This window comes from Heptranchias perlo, chromosome 2 (genome assembly GCF_035084215.1).
Source record: "Heptranchias perlo isolate sHepPer1 chromosome 2, sHepPer1.hap1, whole genome shotgun sequence".
NCBI lineage: Eukaryota > Metazoa > Chordata > Chondrichthyes > Hexanchiformes > Hexanchidae > Heptranchias > Heptranchias perlo.
Window position 1 is genome coordinate 117,062,849 of NC_090326.1, and position 18,679 is coordinate 117,081,527.

The 18,679-nt window shown below is 44.2% G+C and overlaps 1 protein-coding gene and 1 long non-coding RNA gene across 2 annotated transcripts in view; one reads left to right on the plus strand and one right to left on the minus strand.

Moving 5' to 3' along the window:
• The window catches only part of dnah5l (dynein, axonemal, heavy chain 5 like), a 352,990-nt gene that overhangs the window by 133,998 nt on the left and 200,313 nt on the right, over positions 1-18,679 (plus strand). The window contains exons 33-35 of the mRNA XM_068006271.1: positions 3,338-3,449; positions 10,336-10,464; positions 11,406-11,605. Of these exons, the coding sequence (XP_067862372.1) occupies positions 3,338-3,449; positions 10,336-10,464; positions 11,406-11,605 (441 nt within the window). The remainder of the gene's footprint in view (positions 1-3,337; positions 3,450-10,335; positions 10,465-11,405; positions 11,606-18,679) is intronic.
• The window catches only part of LOC137342341 (uncharacterized), a 153,755-nt gene continuing 150,106 nt past the window's right edge, over positions 15,031-18,679 (minus strand). Inside the window, exon 6 of the long non-coding RNA XR_010967229.1 lies at positions 15,031-16,953. This is a non-coding gene — a long non-coding RNA (uncharacterized lncRNA). The remainder of the gene's footprint in view (positions 16,954-18,679) is intronic.

Consider the following 18,679-nt stretch of genomic DNA (forward strand, 5'->3'; position numbering starts at 1 on the left):
GAGAGCTCTAGCAAGTGCTTGGTTAGAAAGAGCACAGTGCATGCTACATTAGAGAAAGCTCTTTGCACGCTTAATTAGGGAGACCTTGGTGGATGCTTGGTTAGAAAGAGCTCAGTGGATACTTGGTTAGAGAGAGAGTGAGAGCTCTTAGTGTGCTTGGTAGAGAGAGCTGTGCATATTTGGTTAGAAAGAACTCTGCACTTGTTTGGTTAGAGAGAGCTGTGGTAAACTCTACAACATTGTATACTCAGATAAGTCATTTGATAAAGTTTCAAATGAAATACTACCAGCTAAGCTTAAAGATGTGAAGTTTCAAGTTAAAACTTGGGAATAGATAAATAATTGGCTGAAGGGTAGAACACAATGGGTACTTGTTAACGGGTGCCCCAAAGCTCATTCTAGGGACCACTTCTGTTTTTATTTGACATAAATTACTTGGATTCAGAAACTCAATGCAAATCAGTAAAATTTGCAAATGACCAAACTAGGAGGGACAATAGAATCAAAAGAGGCAGTCAGGGAGTGGATGGGGAGCAGCTGCCGGCCTGCGGAAATTCGGCTGACCCTTGGCCGCCCACTGACACTCAGAGGCCGGGTTTTTCAGGAGGGTGTCTTGCGGTACGGAGGGGAGGAGGTGGGGGGATGTATCACTGAAAAGCAGAATCAGTATAACTACATCCTAAGTAGAAAACAGATCTAAAAAATGACATAATAAAAAATTTCAAATTAGTTGGGGCAATGAAATAAAATATTAGAAAAGATACAGTCCCTGAATATCTGCAGCTGGTCCAGCGTACTCCTGCCATAACTTCAGCCTAAGCTGTAGGTTGAGGCAGGGATCAAAACCTGAACCCCTTAGAGGATAAATTTTTGTGGGGCTACCCAATAGGTGTAGCTATATGTTCTTTCCAGAGGACATTTCTCTCAGGAGATTACATGGGCTCGATTTTGGTGTCAGGTTTCCGGCGGGTTTCCAGCGGGGGGCCCCCGAAAATCCCGATATCCGGTCACGTGACCGGATCGCGACGAAATCCCGGCCACTTCCGGGTACCGCGCTGACGTGCGGGGCTGCGCGCGCAAGCCCCGCTGGTGGGAATCCCGCAGGCAATTAAAGCCAGCGGGGTTCCACTTGAGAGTACTTACCTTGCTTGTTGAGGTCAGTTAATGAGCTGAAGCAGCTGTCAAAAGAGGAAGTGTGGGATTTTGGGTTCAAGGTAGTGAGTTTCCCACACTGGGGGAAACAGTCTCTCTCCAACCAGGCGTGTTGCAGCCAGCAGCCTGTGGCAGGTGCCAAGGTGCACTCCACGGGGGAGAGCCCTCACCCACGCAGGAGGCCACCGCGTCACATAGGGCAACCCCTGCCCTCCACCACCCCCCGCCAAGCCAGAGGACAGACCGACACGAAACCGCAGCCCTAGTGCGAGGAACCACCCACCTACCCTGCACAACCCCTCAGACCAACACCTGCCAGATGGGTGGTGCGTGGACACCCTCGGAGGACGAACAGCATGACCAGCCCCAGCAGCCTCGCAGTCCACGCCGTCCGCCGCAGAGACGTGGAGCCCCCCAACACGGTGTTGTTGCACGCCCACCTGCACAGCAGGAGGGAGGGCTACCGCAGAGAGCGACGCATCGCAGAGGGCACTACCCTCGCCGCAGGGTCCACAGACTGAGGCGCAGCTCCCCGGACCTCTCCGAGCAGCAGTGCACAGGGAGGCGCAGATTCGCTCGACATGTAGTCGTGGAGATCTGCAGGCTCTTTCATGCCGAGCTGCTCCTGGCTGGCCCCAGCACCAACTGCTTACCTGTCGCTGTCAAAGTCACCACTGCCCTCCACAACTTCTCCTCCGCGTCCTTCCAGGGTGCAGCCGGCTACACCGCCGATGTCTCTCAGTCGTCTGCGCGGACGAGCCCTGCAAATACACCTGCACCTACTCTGCAGTAACACGATGGGTGGCATCAGTGGTGGGTCCTCATAGTGATACCCAGGAGCGGGCATTATTGGACACAACGGACAGGATTCGCGGAGACATGGCAGTGGTGGTGTCAATATAATGTGTGCTGTTTGTTGCTCTGAAATTCAATATAGGTAACACCCAGGACAAACCCTCAGACACCCTTGTGCACCCCCTTCATGCTCACGACACGTTTGCCTTACGCTGCCTACTGCACATATGTGATGCATGCCCTGTGGCTGCAGCACAGGTGGTGGCAGGTTGAGTGAGGCTGGCCGTGAGGGAGATGCACGAGAGGTTGAGTATGGGATGGAGCAATGAGATTGTATGAGGATTGGGTCGCGTGTTAGTGGCAGGATGAGTACTGGCGAGGTGAGTAGGTGGAGGTAAGATGAGGATGGGGTTTGAGTGGGTATGAAGGGTGATGTGACAGAGTAGTGTTGGCGGTGCCGAAGGAGATGTGGGGTGGGGGCAGTGTTGTGGCAGACGGAGTGTAGGGGAAAGACTTCGTGTTCTCACTGTGGCTGACCTACTGCGGTCATTGCAGCGCCTCCTGCACTGTATGCAGGTGGGCGATATGTTGGTGGCGCAGGTGACACCCTCTGCCACCTCGAGCCAGGCCTTCTTGGTGGCAGAGGCAGGCCTCTTCCTCCCGCCCGCCGGGGGGAAGATATGTGTCCTCCCCCTCCTCCTCACCCCATCTGATGATACCTGGGGTGAGGCATCATTAAACTGGGAGCAGCCTTCCCCCTGGGCTGCTCCATGCTGCAATTTGTCCCATTGGTTGCAGCATCTGTCATTGGAGGACTGCCCCTTTAACTAGAGAGCCTCCAGCTGACAGATCGTACTGCGCATGCGCAGCCCGCCCGACGCGCAGACCAGCGCCGTGGACCCCGGAGGAGCAGGTAATTGATTCCTATTAGTGTGTTGCCTGCTACGATCGCGCGGGCAACCCACTAATTTCACCGAGCGTGTTGACCACGCTCCCGGAGGACCACCCGCTGGGAACCCGCAGGCCTGCTAAATTCGAGCCCCATAAGTTTGTATGGTTTCATAATAGTTCAAACTAAATTGGTATATTGGAAAGAACAAGATTGATTGGTCAAAAGGCCTTCTCTCATTCCATAACTTTTAATGTTCTTATTACTGTTTTGTATTTGGCCTTTTATAGGCTGGAAAATAAAATAGAAATTAATTGACACAATTTGTGAAGTGATCAAAACCAATATAATTTTACAGTTTCTAAGAATATTTTGGAATTTTGGACAATAATGTCTTACTTATACACATATAATATTCTATAATGTTCATCTTTATATTTTTTCTGGTAGTTATTTTAATTAATTACTGATTTTGTTTTTTTGTTGTACTTTTGCGTACAGAATACGGAAATTACCCAAAGCCTTAAAGGAATGGCAAGCATTCAATGACTTAAAAAAGACAATTGATGATTTCAGTGAAACTTGTCCATTGCTTGAAATGATGGCAAACAAAGTGAGTAAATATTTAATCCTTGATTTAATAAATAAAGAAATGGTTCAATAAGATTCAGCAAGAAATAAAAGTGAACTTTTTGGGGGAAAAACTGACCAATTGCCTGTCTTTTCACATTTCCTTTCCCTTAATATTGTGGGGCTGTCTGTCCATTTCCTTCACTTGTCACTTCTAATAACTCAGATTTAATCAATCTTCATTAGTCACTTCTACTAATCAAACCCTGTTCTGGGTAACTTATTTAAGCAGAATGAAACTTCAGAATTGAAAATAAGACCCGAGAGTAGAAGAGAGAGAAAGTGCCTTTTCTCCGCAGAGGGGGGAGAAATAACAACCCGCATGGCTAAGGAGCCAAGTGTCCTCATGATCTCCAGTCTTCAAAAGTGCTATAATTACTATGCATCAATCTCATGGAGACAGCTGAGATGGCTTCCATATATATAGTTGAGCTGATGGATAAGTGGGAGGACTCAACTGCCCACATTTGCAACACACTGCAGGTAGTTTGTCTTACCAGCAGAATACCCTGGAGAGAGTGACAGTCTAGTAGATTTGCACAGTAACAAGGTGCCAGCAGGAAGTAGTAGCTGTATTGGTGGTCTTCCGGAGTGGCAGCTACCACTGCTTTAGTAGATGCCTTCAAGGTCAGCCTGAACGCCACACTTCCACAGGGCTTCTAAGACCTGGTTAGGACCACGCAGTCTGTATTACATTGATCAGTTGGACATCTGTGCCTGTGCCCAGCACCTGTGGACTGGAAGGAGTGGTTGAAAATATCGCTGTCTCTCCAATGAGCCTACTTCCTTAACGCCCTTTCCAATGCCTGCACATGAGGGAGTTTCAAGACGTGGGCCCGATTTCCATTGCTTTAGACTAGACTTAGAGGCCCGAGAATCGTGGAATCATAGAAGGGTTACAGCATGGAAGAAGGCCATTCGGCCCATCGAGTTCACACAGCTCTATGTAAGAGCAATCCAGCTAGTCTCACTCCCCTGCCCTATCCCCGTAGCCCTGCAAATTTTTTTCTTTCAAGTACTTATTCAGTTCCTTTTTGAAGGCCATGATTGAATCTGCCTCCATCACCTCCTCGGGCAGTGCATTTCAGATCCTAACCACTCGCTATGTAAAAAGGTTTTTCCTCTTGTCACCTTTGGTTCTTTTGCCAATCACCTTAAATCTATATCCTCTGGTTCTTGACCCTTCTGCCAATGGGAACAGTTTCTCTGTATCTACTCTGTCTAGACCCTTCATGATTTTGAATACCTCTATCAAATCTCCTCACAACCGTCTCTGTTCCAAGGAGAACAACCCCAGCTTCTCCAGTCTATCCATGTAACTAAAGCGCCTCATCCCTGGAATCCTTCTAGTAAATCTCTTCTGTACCCTCTCACATCTTTCCTAAAGTGCGGTGCCCAGAACTGGACACAATACTCCAGTTGTGGCCGAACCAGTGTTTTATAAAGGTTCATCATGACTTCCATACTTTTGTACTCTATGCCTCTATTTATAAAGCCCAAGATCCTGTATGCTTTTTTAACCGCTTTCTCAACCTGCCCTGCCACCTTCAACGATTTGTGCACATATACTCCCAGATCTCTCTATTCCTGTACCCCTTTTAGAATCATGCCCTCTAGTTTATATTGCCTCTCTTTGTTCTTCCTACCGAATTGTATCACTTTGCATTTTTCTGCGTTAAATTTCATCTGCCACATGTCCGCCCATGCCACCAGCCTGTCTATATCTTCTTGAAGTCTATCACTATCCTCCTCACTGGTTACTACCCTTCCAAGTTTTGTGTCATCTGCAAATTTTGAAATTGTGCCCTGTACACCCAGGTCCAAGTCATTAATATATATCAAGAAAAGCAGTGGTCCCAGCACCGACCCCTGGGGAACACCACTGTACACCTCTTTCCAATCCGAAGAACAACCGTTCACCGCTACTCTCTGTTTCCTGTCACTTAGCCAATTCTGTATCCATGTTGCTACTGCCCCCTTTATTCCATGGGCTGCAATTTTGATGATATGCCTACCATGTGGCACTTTATCAAACGCCTTTTGAAAGTCCATAGACACCACATCAACTGCATTGCCCTCATCTACCCTCTCTGTTACCTCATCTAAAAACTCTATCAAGTTAGTTAAACCACGATTTGCCTTTAACAAATCCATGCTGGATTTCCCTAATCAATCCACACTTGTCCAAGTGACTGTTAATTCTGTCCTGGATTATCGTTTCTAAAAGTTTCCTCGCCACTGAGGTTAAACTGACTGGCCTATTATTGCTAGGTTTATCCTTATACCCTTTTTTGAACAAGGGTGTAACATTTGTAATACTCCAGTCCTCTGGCACCACCCCGTATCTATGGATGTTTGGAAGATTATAACCGCAATTTCCACCCTTGCTTCCCTCAGCAACCTAGGATGCATCCCATCGGACAGCTAGCCTTTCAAGTACCTCTTCTTTATCAACTTTTAGCTCAACTATATCTTCCTTTACTGAGAGGAGACAGGAAAGTAGAGTTGAGGCCACAATCAGATCAGCCATGATCATATCAAATGGCAGAGCAGGCTCGAGGAGCCGAATGGCCTACTCCTGCTCTTATTTCATATGTTCGTATGTTGAGACTCTGGCAGCATCTTCCTCCTTGGTAAAGACAGATGCAAAATACTAATTTAGTGCCTCGGCCATCCCCTCTTCCTCCATGAGTAGATCTCCTTTACGAGGTGTCTCTCATCTCAGGAAAGCAGCTGTTCCAGAGGGATTAGCTTGCAACAGCCTTTCTCTTGCAGTGGAACCATCCCAGCCACCATCTCACTCTGGTAGCACCTCATAGAAATAGTAGTCTCGGAACTCGAGCAAGTAAGTTAGCTGGAACATGGTGTTATGAATTAATTGTAATTAGAGTTAATGTGTTTTTTGACAACTTTAGGTGAATGTTGTTATGGAAAGTAACCATGGCTTGACCATATGGAGTTCTTTATTTATTTCTGTGTGTGCTTGGAACTTTTGGGAGGATAGCGATGGCAAGAGACCTTTGGACTGCTGTCTTATGAAAGAAATTGGCAGAAGTCTTTGACTTAGTGAGAGATTTGTGAGACTGTGGCAAGGGAGAGCAGGCAGTCTGAAGTATCTTTATTTGGTCTGTCAACTTTTATTCATTGAAATTTCTGAGATATAAATTGTGCCCTCCTTTCTCTAACTGCAAGAAAGAAGGCTGTGTGTTCGTGACATCCTTGAGAGCTGTTTTGAGAATGTGCCTGTCATGGTAGAATAGTGCATATGTTGTGTGCAAGATGTGAGGTGCAGGGAAATGGGAGTTGCAATAGTGGTGAGAGTAGGAGGTGTAGAGTGTGTGAGTAGGAGGTGAAGGAGGTGGAGTGAAGTGTGGTGCAGTGATTGTAGGAGAATGAAACAAAGTGGGGGAAGGGAGTGTTGTGAGTAGTAGGGCTGCAGATGGTGCAGTTGCAAGGAGAGAGTAATTGAGATAAGAGGTAGGATTCTTACCTTGACAACTCTGCTGTGGTCGTTAAACCTTTTTCAACATTTCAGCCATGTCCTGGGAGCTAAACTCCTTGTATTGACCTTTTGAGCCATCTCTTCCCACTGCAACATAGGAATTACTAGACAACGAAACCAAGGATAGTGCTGGCTGAATGCTTGTCGCATGATGATGAAGTGCCAGCGCCAATGTCATGTGGTCCTTGCAACCATGTGAACAGGCTCATGCAATGTATGTCCCGCCCTCTACATGCCCATTGTTGGTACAGTCAAATTTCTAGGCTATGGTTTTTGAATTTGAGATTACTCTGCAGTCATGCATTTAATTGTTTTCCACTGTTGCTAAATTTCCATTTTCTTGTGTCACTCAAACTGAATTGGAAAAGTTCTTAGCTCCACCACCATGATGAGAATAGCTCAAGGGGATTTGGATTCCATCCAGACTTCAACAGTATATATTCCCCAGCAAAACATTATTCATTTATTTAGAACTGGATAAGATCCAGGAAATGAGTTATTCACCCATTTGTTTACTAAATTTGTCACTAAATTTGTGTAGCTTGAGGCTCTTTTGCTTTAATTAATTGGTTAAGAGTCAGGGTTCATAATTCTTTATCCAGTTTTATATTGTTAATGGCTCTAATCACTGCAACCTACTGAGGTGGATATTTGTAGTTCCCTTACACTATTTAGTTGGCAGGGTGGTACACTTAGATTTGTAGCTATAGGGCTATGGGTTGTGATTTATTAAACTAAGACGGTCCAGATTATTTCAAGATCCTCAAGGATTCACCTTTATTAAAAAAAAACTATTTTCCTAAGTATTTTTCTCCCTGTTTTCCTAGAATCTCTTGTCCTGCATGTCATTCCCTGAGCAAGATAGCAGTATATAGCCTGTTGCCTGGATTTTACGAATGCTATTCTAAGTTGGACAGTACGAGGTACACAAAAGCTCTCTTCCTGGTTTTCATTGTGTTCCTCAGTTAAGAGCCCTTTGTGCTTCCACAAATGGCCTGGATAAGGTTAGGAACTCACCTTGGAGAAGATTTCCTCTGTATGCGATATGTAGTGAAATCGTAAGAAGCTGTGTTCTTCTAACTGTCTCTGTATGCATCCACATAACTACATTTTGTGATGCATCCTTTAGTTTATAGTTTTAAATGGGATTTGTACAAACTAATTAGTACAATGCCTGTTAGTGTAGAAGAAGTGAGTGAGGAAGAATTACAGATGACAGCATTGTCTGGAATCAATCTACGAGCTATATGATTGATATTTGGTGATGTTAGGTGATTAATATAGAGTTATATTTGAATTTCACAGCATTTGGGCTTGAACAGGCAAAATGTTTATCACAATGTTTCCAAATTGTAATCAGACTTTTTTCGTGGACAATGGGCTGGATTTTCCTCCACTGTCCTGCCTGAAATTGGCGGGATAACGGCAGAAAAAGGGAAAAATTCAGGCAGTAAAGCCTACTGTTCCCACCCCAAGCTAAATTTCTCTCCACTCCACCGCCACCGAGACTGCCACTGACTGCCCCTCCCCAGCCCACTGCATGTAAATGCCTGTGGGGGCTGGCAGGCCATGGCCTTCTGGCCTGTTACTCTCCCATGCGCCCCTGTTACCCCTTACACTCACTCTCCTACACTGCCTGGGATCCCTGGTGTATGGCGGTGGTAGGAACAGGGTAGCAACGATAATCTTAATCTCTGCAAATGGAGGGAGAAGATGTGGTAGAGTTCTCCTTTCCCTCCAATCTGGCCTCCAGGTATTTACCTCGGTCTTTGCCAATGTCTACAAAGCTGCAGCTCTTGCTGTCTTCAGGGCTGTTCTGCCCCCTTTAAAGTTCCTTGCTGCCTCTTTGGGTGCTACAATGGCATCCCTGCTGCAACACCACCTGATGTTCCTCTGCGGCATTACCAGGCTCCCTTTTGGTGAGAATTCCACCTGAAGCCAGAACACTACCATGAGGAGGAAATACAGCCCTGCATTTCTCTCCTCTTCATATTTCAATGATTCTTTTCTGCTGTTTTCTACAAAAAGTTAGTGAGAATGTACAAAGAAAAATACACAAACATTTAAATGGTGCACATGTATATACAAGGAAATGCAAAACAATAACCAGGAAGCAGAGAAAAATCTCTGGATAACTTTGTTCTTTAGTTATCCAATTCCCTTTTAAATGGTGTTGCATTCTCTTGTGATGAAGCATTCCATATTCCAATTCACCTTCTGTTAAAAAAAACTTCCATCTTGCTGCTTCTCACATCTAGTGATAATCCAAACTCTACACCTCCTGGTATTGATTTGCCAATCTATAGAAATAATCTTTTATTATTTATCCTCCCAATACCTTTCATAATTTAATCTGCTTGAGGGAGCAGGAGGTGGGACTCATGGGTGAGATGTGCTTGGAGAGGGCAAAGGGAAAGAGATGAGAGAGATGAAAAAGAGGGGTTCAGGGCTACGGTAGAGGGGTTTGGGGAGCTATTTGGTTTGCTGGGCAAGGGGAAAGGGAGGAAGCAGTAGAAGTGGATGAACGGATTATCTCTATCCTGGTGACAAATAAATACATGAGTTCCTCCCACTTGGTAGAGGTGAGGGTAGAGAGAACAGGGAAGAGGGAATTAAGGAAGCAGTTGCTGGTGGAGAAAGGAGGCTGGGGCTTTCTTTGTTCTGTAGGATGATTCTAGAGAAGTGAAAGGTTTTGGCATAGTAGAGTGAGGCCTCATAGAGCTTGATGTCGTCCAATCAGATCTGGCAATGCTTTGCTGAGCCAGTTATGCACTTAATATGTTCCTTTTGACCTCTAAATAGGTCCTCTGAGTGGCAGAGGTTAACTTGCCATGCTCTGTTATGTATTTCCATAGATCTTCCCTCTGTGTCTTAGGGACAAGAGGTGATCTCCCACCTGAGCAAAGCCTGCCATTTATTCATTGTGTGTCTACTAGGCCAGATAATGTTTGGTCAAATGAATTTCAAACCTTTGTTGCTAAGTCATTTCCCTGAGGTTCTGCAAACTCCACAGCTGGCTTCATAAAATTTTAATCTTTTATATTGGTTAAGTTGCTCACAAGCTGCCTGAGAAATATTGAAGATTTATTTTTACAGATACAAAGTGACATACTCCTATCATTTCTCTTTGTAATTTGGCTTTAGTGGTGTGTAAGAACACAAATAAAGATCAAAGCTATATATAGGCACAAATTATTTAATTTCTTGATCTTTTTGCCTTTATCAGGTTTATTACACGCACCAAAAAGATATCCCAGTTTAACAAAAATATAATTAAAGTTTGAGAAGATTAAGCAACAATTCTTCTTCATAACATGAATGCAAACATTTTGTCACAACTATTGCGTTTTTCTTTCTTGTTCTGTAGGCTATGATGCAAAGACACTGGGAAAGGATTGCACAGGTCACTGGTCATACTTTTGATGTTGAATCTGACCAGTTCTCTCTCAGAAACATAACGGAAGCTCCATTACTAAAATACAAAGAGGACATTGAGGTAACATGCTTATTTTCTAACCTTTAAACTTCGAACAAAACCAACAATATAGTGAACCCTGACTACTGTCAATTAAATTCTGTAATTGGCTGATAGGAGGGAAACTTCTATAAGGTGGGCCTCATCTCAACAATTATTCCATCCCATCAAATGTCTGTAATTCATTATTACAAACAAAATTTATGGTGAAAGAGTCAACCTAAATTATATTTTTAAGTCAAATTGGCAAAATGTACTCTTAATTGACCTGATGATTATAAGTCAATTTAGGCTGTAGTGTAATTTAAATGTCTATGTCAGATGATAAAAACATCAGTTTATTTGTAAAATATTTTTTAGAATACATTAATTCTTTGTTGAGTTAATTTTTTTTACTGGATTGATCCCTTCATTCTCCCTAAGCAACTGGTTTCATCAAAATGCCTTTAGCTCAATCCCAGGAGTATGGTAGTGGAATGGTTATGTTACTGGACTAATAATTCAGAGGCCTGGACTAATAATCTAGAGAATGTGAGTTCAAATCCTAGCATAGCAGTTTGAGAATTTTAATTTAGTTTAAAAAATCTGCAAATAAAAAAGCTGATACCAACAAAAGTGACCACGAAGCTTTTGGATTGTTGTAAAGACCCAACTGGTTTACTAATGTCGTTTAGCTGTCTTTACCCGAACTGTTCTATATGTGATTCCAGTCCCACACCAATGTGGTTGACTCTTAACTGCCCTCTAAAGTAGCCTAGCATACCACTCAGTTTTATCAAAAAAAAGAAGGCCACCAACACCTTTTCAGGGCTTCTAGAGATGGGCAATAAATGCCATCCTTGCCAGCAACACCCACGTTCCGAGAATGAATAAAAAGTAACTTACAATAAAATCGAAGGTTCAGTAGACAGTACAGTTAATATATTACACTGGTTACTAAACGAACAAAACTTATTTTTCAGGACATTTGTATTAGTGCAGGAAAAGAAAAAGATATTGAAGCAAAGCTGAAAGCTGTTATTAATGAATGGAGTGGTCATGTACTCACTTTTGCTCCATTCAAGATGAGGGGGGAGTTGCTTCTCAAAGGATCAGATACCATGGAGAAGATAGCACTAATGGAGGACAGCCTGATGATACTTGGCTCATTAATGAGTAACAGGTAACTGGATACTAGTGTATATCTTTTGTAATACATAGAATAATGGAATTTAATTACAACGCTGTAATTTGGTTGAAGGGTTCACCAGACTTCATAGACCAAAAAAATAAAGATCAACAGTTTATAAATATCCTCCAAACCCTTGGATTGAAATACAGCTATTAAATCATTTTTTTATTTAATGTAATATTGTAGTGACCTTTTTGTTGTTTTCTTTAGGTAGGAAAATATTAATAGGTGTTTTAAAAAGTGTAGTTATTTCTAATGAAAGAATGCTTTAATTCACACTAGGCCTCAGGTTTAATTATCTATGCAAAGATTAAGGGTTTGAATATAATTGTTCCTTGTCATCGCCGGTGCCTGTAGCTGAGTCATGCAACCTCTAGTCTACACCTCCAATCAGGTTATTGTTATGAGTCTGAGCCCTTCCTATCCTGGTGTTGTCCTGAATTTTGCATACTTAGGTGAAGTCATCAGGGGAGCAAAAATACTTTGGAAAATCTTTTTTCCTAATTAAGTTTCTAAAGTAATTTTCAAAATTCTGAAGGAAATTGATAGAATTTATTTAGTCAGATTTTCCTTTATGATGACTGGTTTGATCAAGGGCCACAAGTATAAAATTAGAAATGTAGAAGTACATGGGAATATGCAAAAAAAGGACAGGAAAAGATCAACTGGTCCTTCCAGCCTGTCCCATCCAGACATCATCAAACCATTCCCAGTCATGTAATCTCTTGAGACAGGCAAAAAAACAGAAAAGAAACCTAAGGCCAATTTAGGGAAAAACTCTTTGAAATTTTTGTCTGACCCCTGAAGGCTATTAAGCAAGCTCCAGGAGACTGCAGTTACTGATAATACCAGTGACATCTGGTCCCACCTACCTTCTATAAGTCATGACTCTTCACAAAAAGAAGTAGTTCCTAGTGACTAACCTAAATTTATTTTGCCACCTAGCCCTCTCCCCTCTATCTAGCTCAAATAACCTATCCATCTGAATAGAATCTATTCCCTTCATTATTTTTGTAGACCTCAATCATATCCCCTTGAAGTTTATGGCTTTCCAATGAAAAAATACCACGTTCCCTGACCAGGTCCTGATAACTAACAATGCCCTGAGATTTGGTATCAATCTAGTGGCTGCCCTATGAACCTTCTCCAGGACCTCAATATCCCCAACTTGTGAGGAGATCAAAACTGGGCGCAGTATTCTAAATGCAGCCAAAATCTTGCACTGGGTAAATATTATGTTTCTAGTTTTGTATTTAACTGAATTAGATACACATCTTAATACTATATCCATTTTCTCTACAACCTCGTGGCACTGGACATGAGCCTTCAGTGTTTAATGAACCACGACCCTTAGGTCCCTCTCTTGCTCCACAGCCTTAAGAGAGTAACCCTGCATGATGTACATGTGCCTGGTATGACTGTAACCTAAATGTATCATACTGCATTTATTCACATTGAAGAAATCTGCCACACATGGGCCAAGTCCACCAATGAATTTTAATTAGCCTGCTATCTATTTATTTTGTCTAACGTTCTAACTCCTGCACACACTTTAGTGTCATCAGCAAACTTAAGACTCTACTCCCGATCCCTTCATCCAAATCATTGATAAAGAACAGCAGCGCTAACACAAATCCCTGCGGAACTTCACCCATGCAGAGCATTTTTTTATTTCTTCTCGGAATGTAGGCGATACTGGAAAATGCTTAATTTATTGTCCATCCTTAGTTGCCCTGAGAAGGTGGTCCACTTCAGTCCTTGTGCTGATGGTGATCCCATAATGGTGTTAAGTAGAGAATTCTGAGATATTGTCCCAGAAACAACAAAGGAATGGCGATATATGTCCAAGTCATGATGTTGTGTGACTTGGAGGGGAACTTGGAGGTAATGATATTTCCACGACATTGCTGCTCTTATCCTTCTTGATGGTACAGGGAGATACTGTTGAAGTAACCTTGGTGAGTTGCTACAGTGCATCCTGTAGATAGTACATACTGCAGGAATGCTAGGGTGATAGCTAAATCAAAACCAGGGAAGAACCATTCTCTTCCAGCTAGCTACTGTCCTATCACTTCTGAGCTGTGCTTTCAAACTTCAGGAGTGGCTAATTCTGCAAATAATTATGCCCACAGTAGAGTCGGCTGTGAAGGATGACCAGGCAGGCTTCAGACCAAATAGGAGAATTTGTGACCAAGCTCTTGCTCTTAGCACATATATAGAAAATGGTTTTCAACACAAGGAGAAAATGAGAGCTGTGTTTCTTAACTTGACAGCAGCATATGATACCATCTGTCACACTGGCCTACTGTTCAAGATATCAAATAAATATCAGTAGGTTGGTATGGCTACGGGGATGATGTTTCGAGACAGACAATTCCAGGTGAAGCTAGGCACTAAGTTGAGCATATTTTTTTTTATTCGTTCATGGGATGTGGGCATCGCTGGCAAGGCCAGCATTTATTGCCCATTCCTAATTGCCCTTGAGAAGATGGTGGTGAGCCACCTTCTTGAACCACTGCAATCCGTGTGGTGAAGGCTCTCCCACAGTGCTGTTAGGTAGGGAGTTCCAGGATTTTGACGATGAAGGAACAGCGATATATTTCCAAGTCGGGATGGTGTGTGACTTGGAGGGGAACGTGCAGGTGGTATTGTTCCCATGCACCTGCTGCCCTTGTCCTTCTAGGTGGTAGAGGTCGCGGGTTTGGGAGGTGCTGTCGAAGAAATCTTGGCGAGTTTCTGCAGTGCATCCTGTAGATGCTATACACTGTAGCCATGGTGCGCCAGTGATGAAGGGAGTGAATGTTTGGGGTGGTGGATGGATTGCCGATCAAGATGGCTGTTTTGTCCTGGATGGTGTTGAGTTTCTTGAGTGTTGCTGGAGCTGCACTCATCCAGGCAAGTGGAGAGTATTCCATCACACTCCTGACTTGTGCCTTGTAGATGGTGGAAAGGCTTTGGGGAGTCAGGAGGTGAGTCACTCGCCACAGAATACCCAGCTTCTGACCTGCTCTTGTAGCCACAGGATTTATGTGGCTGATCCAGTTAAGTTTCTGGTCAAGGGTGACCCCAAGGTGTTAATGGTGGGGGATTCGACGACGGTAATGCCGTTGAATATCAAGGGGAGGTGTTAGACTCTCTCTTGTTGGAGGTGGTGATTGCCTGGCATTTGTCTGGCGCAAATGTTACTTGCCACTTATCATCCCAAGCCTGGATGTTGTCCAGGTCTTGCTGTATACAGGCACGGACTGCTTTATTATCTGAGGGGTTGCGAATGGAACTGAAAACTGTGCAATCATCAGCGAACATCCCCATTTCTGACCTTATGATGGAGGTGTTGACCGGAGGACACCGGTTACGATTATTGGCTTAGTACAAAGAGGAGAAGAGTCAATTCTTTCTTAACTCTCAATTCGCTTTATTCACGTCGTTAGATCATATACATATAGCTTATACGTCTGGTTAGATATAGACATGCACTTTGCACCAGGTTATACAGTTTTATACCCAAACTAGGATCTAAACGCACACCCACTAGGTTTCTCTGACACTCCCTGAGTGGTCACAGAATATAAAGGCTATTACCCGAAAAGGAGAGCTGACGCTGGCCAGGCATTCCGTTCTCTCTGTCTTTCGACGTCGTCTCTACGTCCCTGACGTAGGTTCTTCCACTTCCGCGATGGTTGGTCTCCGGAGTCTTAGCTCTGGCTCCACGCCCGAGATTCTTCATTCTTATTCCGAATCTTATCTCTTCAAGCTGTGCTGTCTCTCTCTCCCGTTGGTTTAGGCTTGTTCGCCTAGTCTGTGTCTTCTCCTCATTGGCTCTGTCCCAAGGACTTAGGTAGCATTACCTCATTACTCCTTTTCTAAATAAGGACTTGTGCCTTATCACATCTCCTTTGTCTTTCACGAAACTTAGCTAATTCAAACTGGTTCCAGCCAGCTCAGGCCAGCGAATGAACTCAGGTTACTTCAGTTCAAAAGTTGCTTTTGCCTGTGTGTCAGCAGTTCAGAATCTCAGTAGTCTCTGCAGCCCCTGGCCAACAGAGGGAAGGTCATTGATGAAGCAGCTGAAGATGGTTGGGCCGAGGACACTGCCCTGAGGAACTCCTGCAGCAATGTCCTGGGGCTGAGACGATTGGCCTCGAACAACCACTACCATCTTCCTTTGTGCAAGATATGACTCCAGCCACTGGACAGTTTTCCCCCTGATTCCCATTGACTTCAATTTTACTAGGGCTCCTTGGTGCCACACTCGGTCAAATGCTGCCTTGATGTCAAGGGCAGTCACTCTCACCTCACCTCTGGAATTCAGCTCTTTTGTCTATGTTTGGACCAAGGCTGTAATGAGGTCTGGAGCCGAGTGGTCCTGGCGGAACCCAAACTGAGCAGGTTATTGGTAAGTGCCGGTTGATAGCACTGTCGCGACACCTTCCATCACTTTGCTGATGATTGAGAGTAGACTGATGGGGCGGTAATTGGCTGGATTGGATTTGCCCTGCCTTTTGTGGACAGGACATACCTGGGCAATTTTCCACATTGTCGGGTAGATGTCAGTGTTATAGCTGTACTGGAACAGCTTGGCTTGAGGCACGGCTAATTCTGGAGCACAAGTTTTCAGCACTACAGCTGGGATGTTGTCAGGGCCCATAGCCTTTGCTGTATCCAGTACACTCAGCCATTTCTTGATATCAGGTGGAGTGAATCGAACTGGCTGAAGACTGGCTTCTGTGATGGTGGGGATATCGGGAGGAGGGCGAGATGGATCATCCACTCGGCACTTCTGGCTGAAGATGGTTGCAAACGCTTCAGCCTTGTGATTTGCACTCATGTGCTGCACTCTGCCACCATTGAGGATGGGGATGTTCACAGACCCTCCTCCTCCCGTTAGTTGTTTAATTGTCCACCACCATTCACGACTGGATGTGGCAGGACAGCAGAGCTTTGATCTGATGCGTTGGTTGTGGAATCGCTTAGCTCTGTCTATAGCATGTTGTTTCCACTGTTTAGCATCCATGTAGTCCTGTGTTGTAGCTTCACCAGGTTGGCACCTCATTTTTAGGTACTTTTTTTTATTCGTTCATGGGATGTGGGTGTCGCTGGCGAGGCCAGCATTTATTGCCCATCCCTTATTGAACCTTGAGAAGGTGGTGGTGAGCCACCTTCTTGAACCGCTGCAGTCCGTGTGGTGAAGGTTCTCGTGCTACTCCTGGTGCTGCTCCTGGCATGGAGGATCCAGAAGAATGGACTCCTTCAGGGATCTGTTCTTGCTCCAACTCTTTTTAAGTATTTGCAAAAAATCTGCCTTCAACAATCTCCAGACCATTCAAATATGCAAATACCTGGCTTCAAGAGATGGAGACTTCAAACAGATTGAGAACAACTTAAGCTAAGTCTATTGAAGACAGTGTCATCATCCTTCCATCTTAATCACACCAACACCACGAGAACTCAACATCTTCTTGAATGGAGAACATGGCTGCATATGACCCAAAGCCAGTATATCTAGGAGTAACACTAGATCGCACAAGGACCACCTCACCAAGGTAACTCAGAAGATTAAAATGACCTCCTAAATAAGCTTGCAGGCTCAATTTGGGGAGCTAATGCATAAACATTGCGTAGCTCGACACTAGCTGTCTGCTACTCAGTTGGAGAATATTGTGCTCCTGTGTGGTTAAGTTGATGTATAGTTAAATCAAACAATAAGAATAATAATAGGAACTATAACTATGCAGTGAAAAGCTACCAGTCCTAAGAACATAAGAAATAGGTGCAGGAGTAGGCCATATGGCTCCTCGAGCCTGCTCCACCATTCAATCAGATCATGGCTGATCTTTGACCTCAACTCCACTTTCCTGCCTGATCCTCATATCCCCTGATTCCCCTAGAGCCCAGAAATCTATCTATCTCAGCCTTGAATGTATTCAACAACTCAGCATCCACAGCCCTCTGGGGTAGAGAATTCCAAAGATTCACAATCCTCTGAGTGATATTCCTCTCGAATATATAGTACAGAGAAACATAGAAAATAGGAACAGGAGTAGACCATTCGGCCCTTCGAGCCTGCTCCGCCATTCAATATGATCATGGCTGATCCTCTATCTCAATACCATATTCCCGCTCTCTCCCCATACCCCTTGATGCCTTTTGTGTCTAGAAATCTATCTATCTCCTTCTTAAATATATTCAGTGACTTGGCCTCCACAGCCTTCTGTGGTAGAGAATTCCACAGGTTCACCACCCTCTGAGTGAAGAAATTTCTCCTCACCTCAATCCAGAATGTCCTACCCCATATCCTGAGACTGTGACCCCTCGTCCTAGACCCCCCAGCCAGGGGAAACATCCTCCCTGCATCCAATCTATCTAGCCCTGTCAGAATTTTATACGTTTCAATGAGATCCCCTCTCATTCTTCTAAACTCTAGTAAATACAGGCCAAGTCGACCCAATCTATCCTCATATGACAGTCCTGCCATCCCAGGAATCAGTCTGGTGAATCTTCGCTGCACTCCCTCTATGACAAGTATATCCTTTCTTAGGTAAGGTCTCCTAACATTAGCCATCATATTGCAGCATAAAACCTCCTTGAGAAAATTCAGAAGATGCTACCAACTCATCAGCAGAAGACCAGTCTGGACGATGCTACTAACCATCGCCACGGCAGTCACTGCCTCATTATGGTGAACAGAATGGGGATGAGCTGCTCCCTCTGTAAGAGACTCCTTCTTTACCACTCAGTCTAATGAGAGATTGCCTGGCTTTGAGCTGCCAAGCCATCTCTGGTGCAAGCTCAACCATATTAGATTTGAGGTGGTAAGGTGTGTGGCAAATGACCACACCTGGGGACTCAGGAACAGCCCTATGTGTAGCTGTGGTGCAGTTGAGGAAGCCGCACATCCATCGTATGGTGGACTCAAATGGGATAAATGTGTGACCAGGCCCATTGTTCATATTTCCTTTTGGATAGTTTGACTTTTGCTATGTTGTTCTAGACAAATGTTTGGACTATATATTTATTTTTAAAAATGCATTATAGACCTCCCTTGACAGCTTAATGGATAAATAG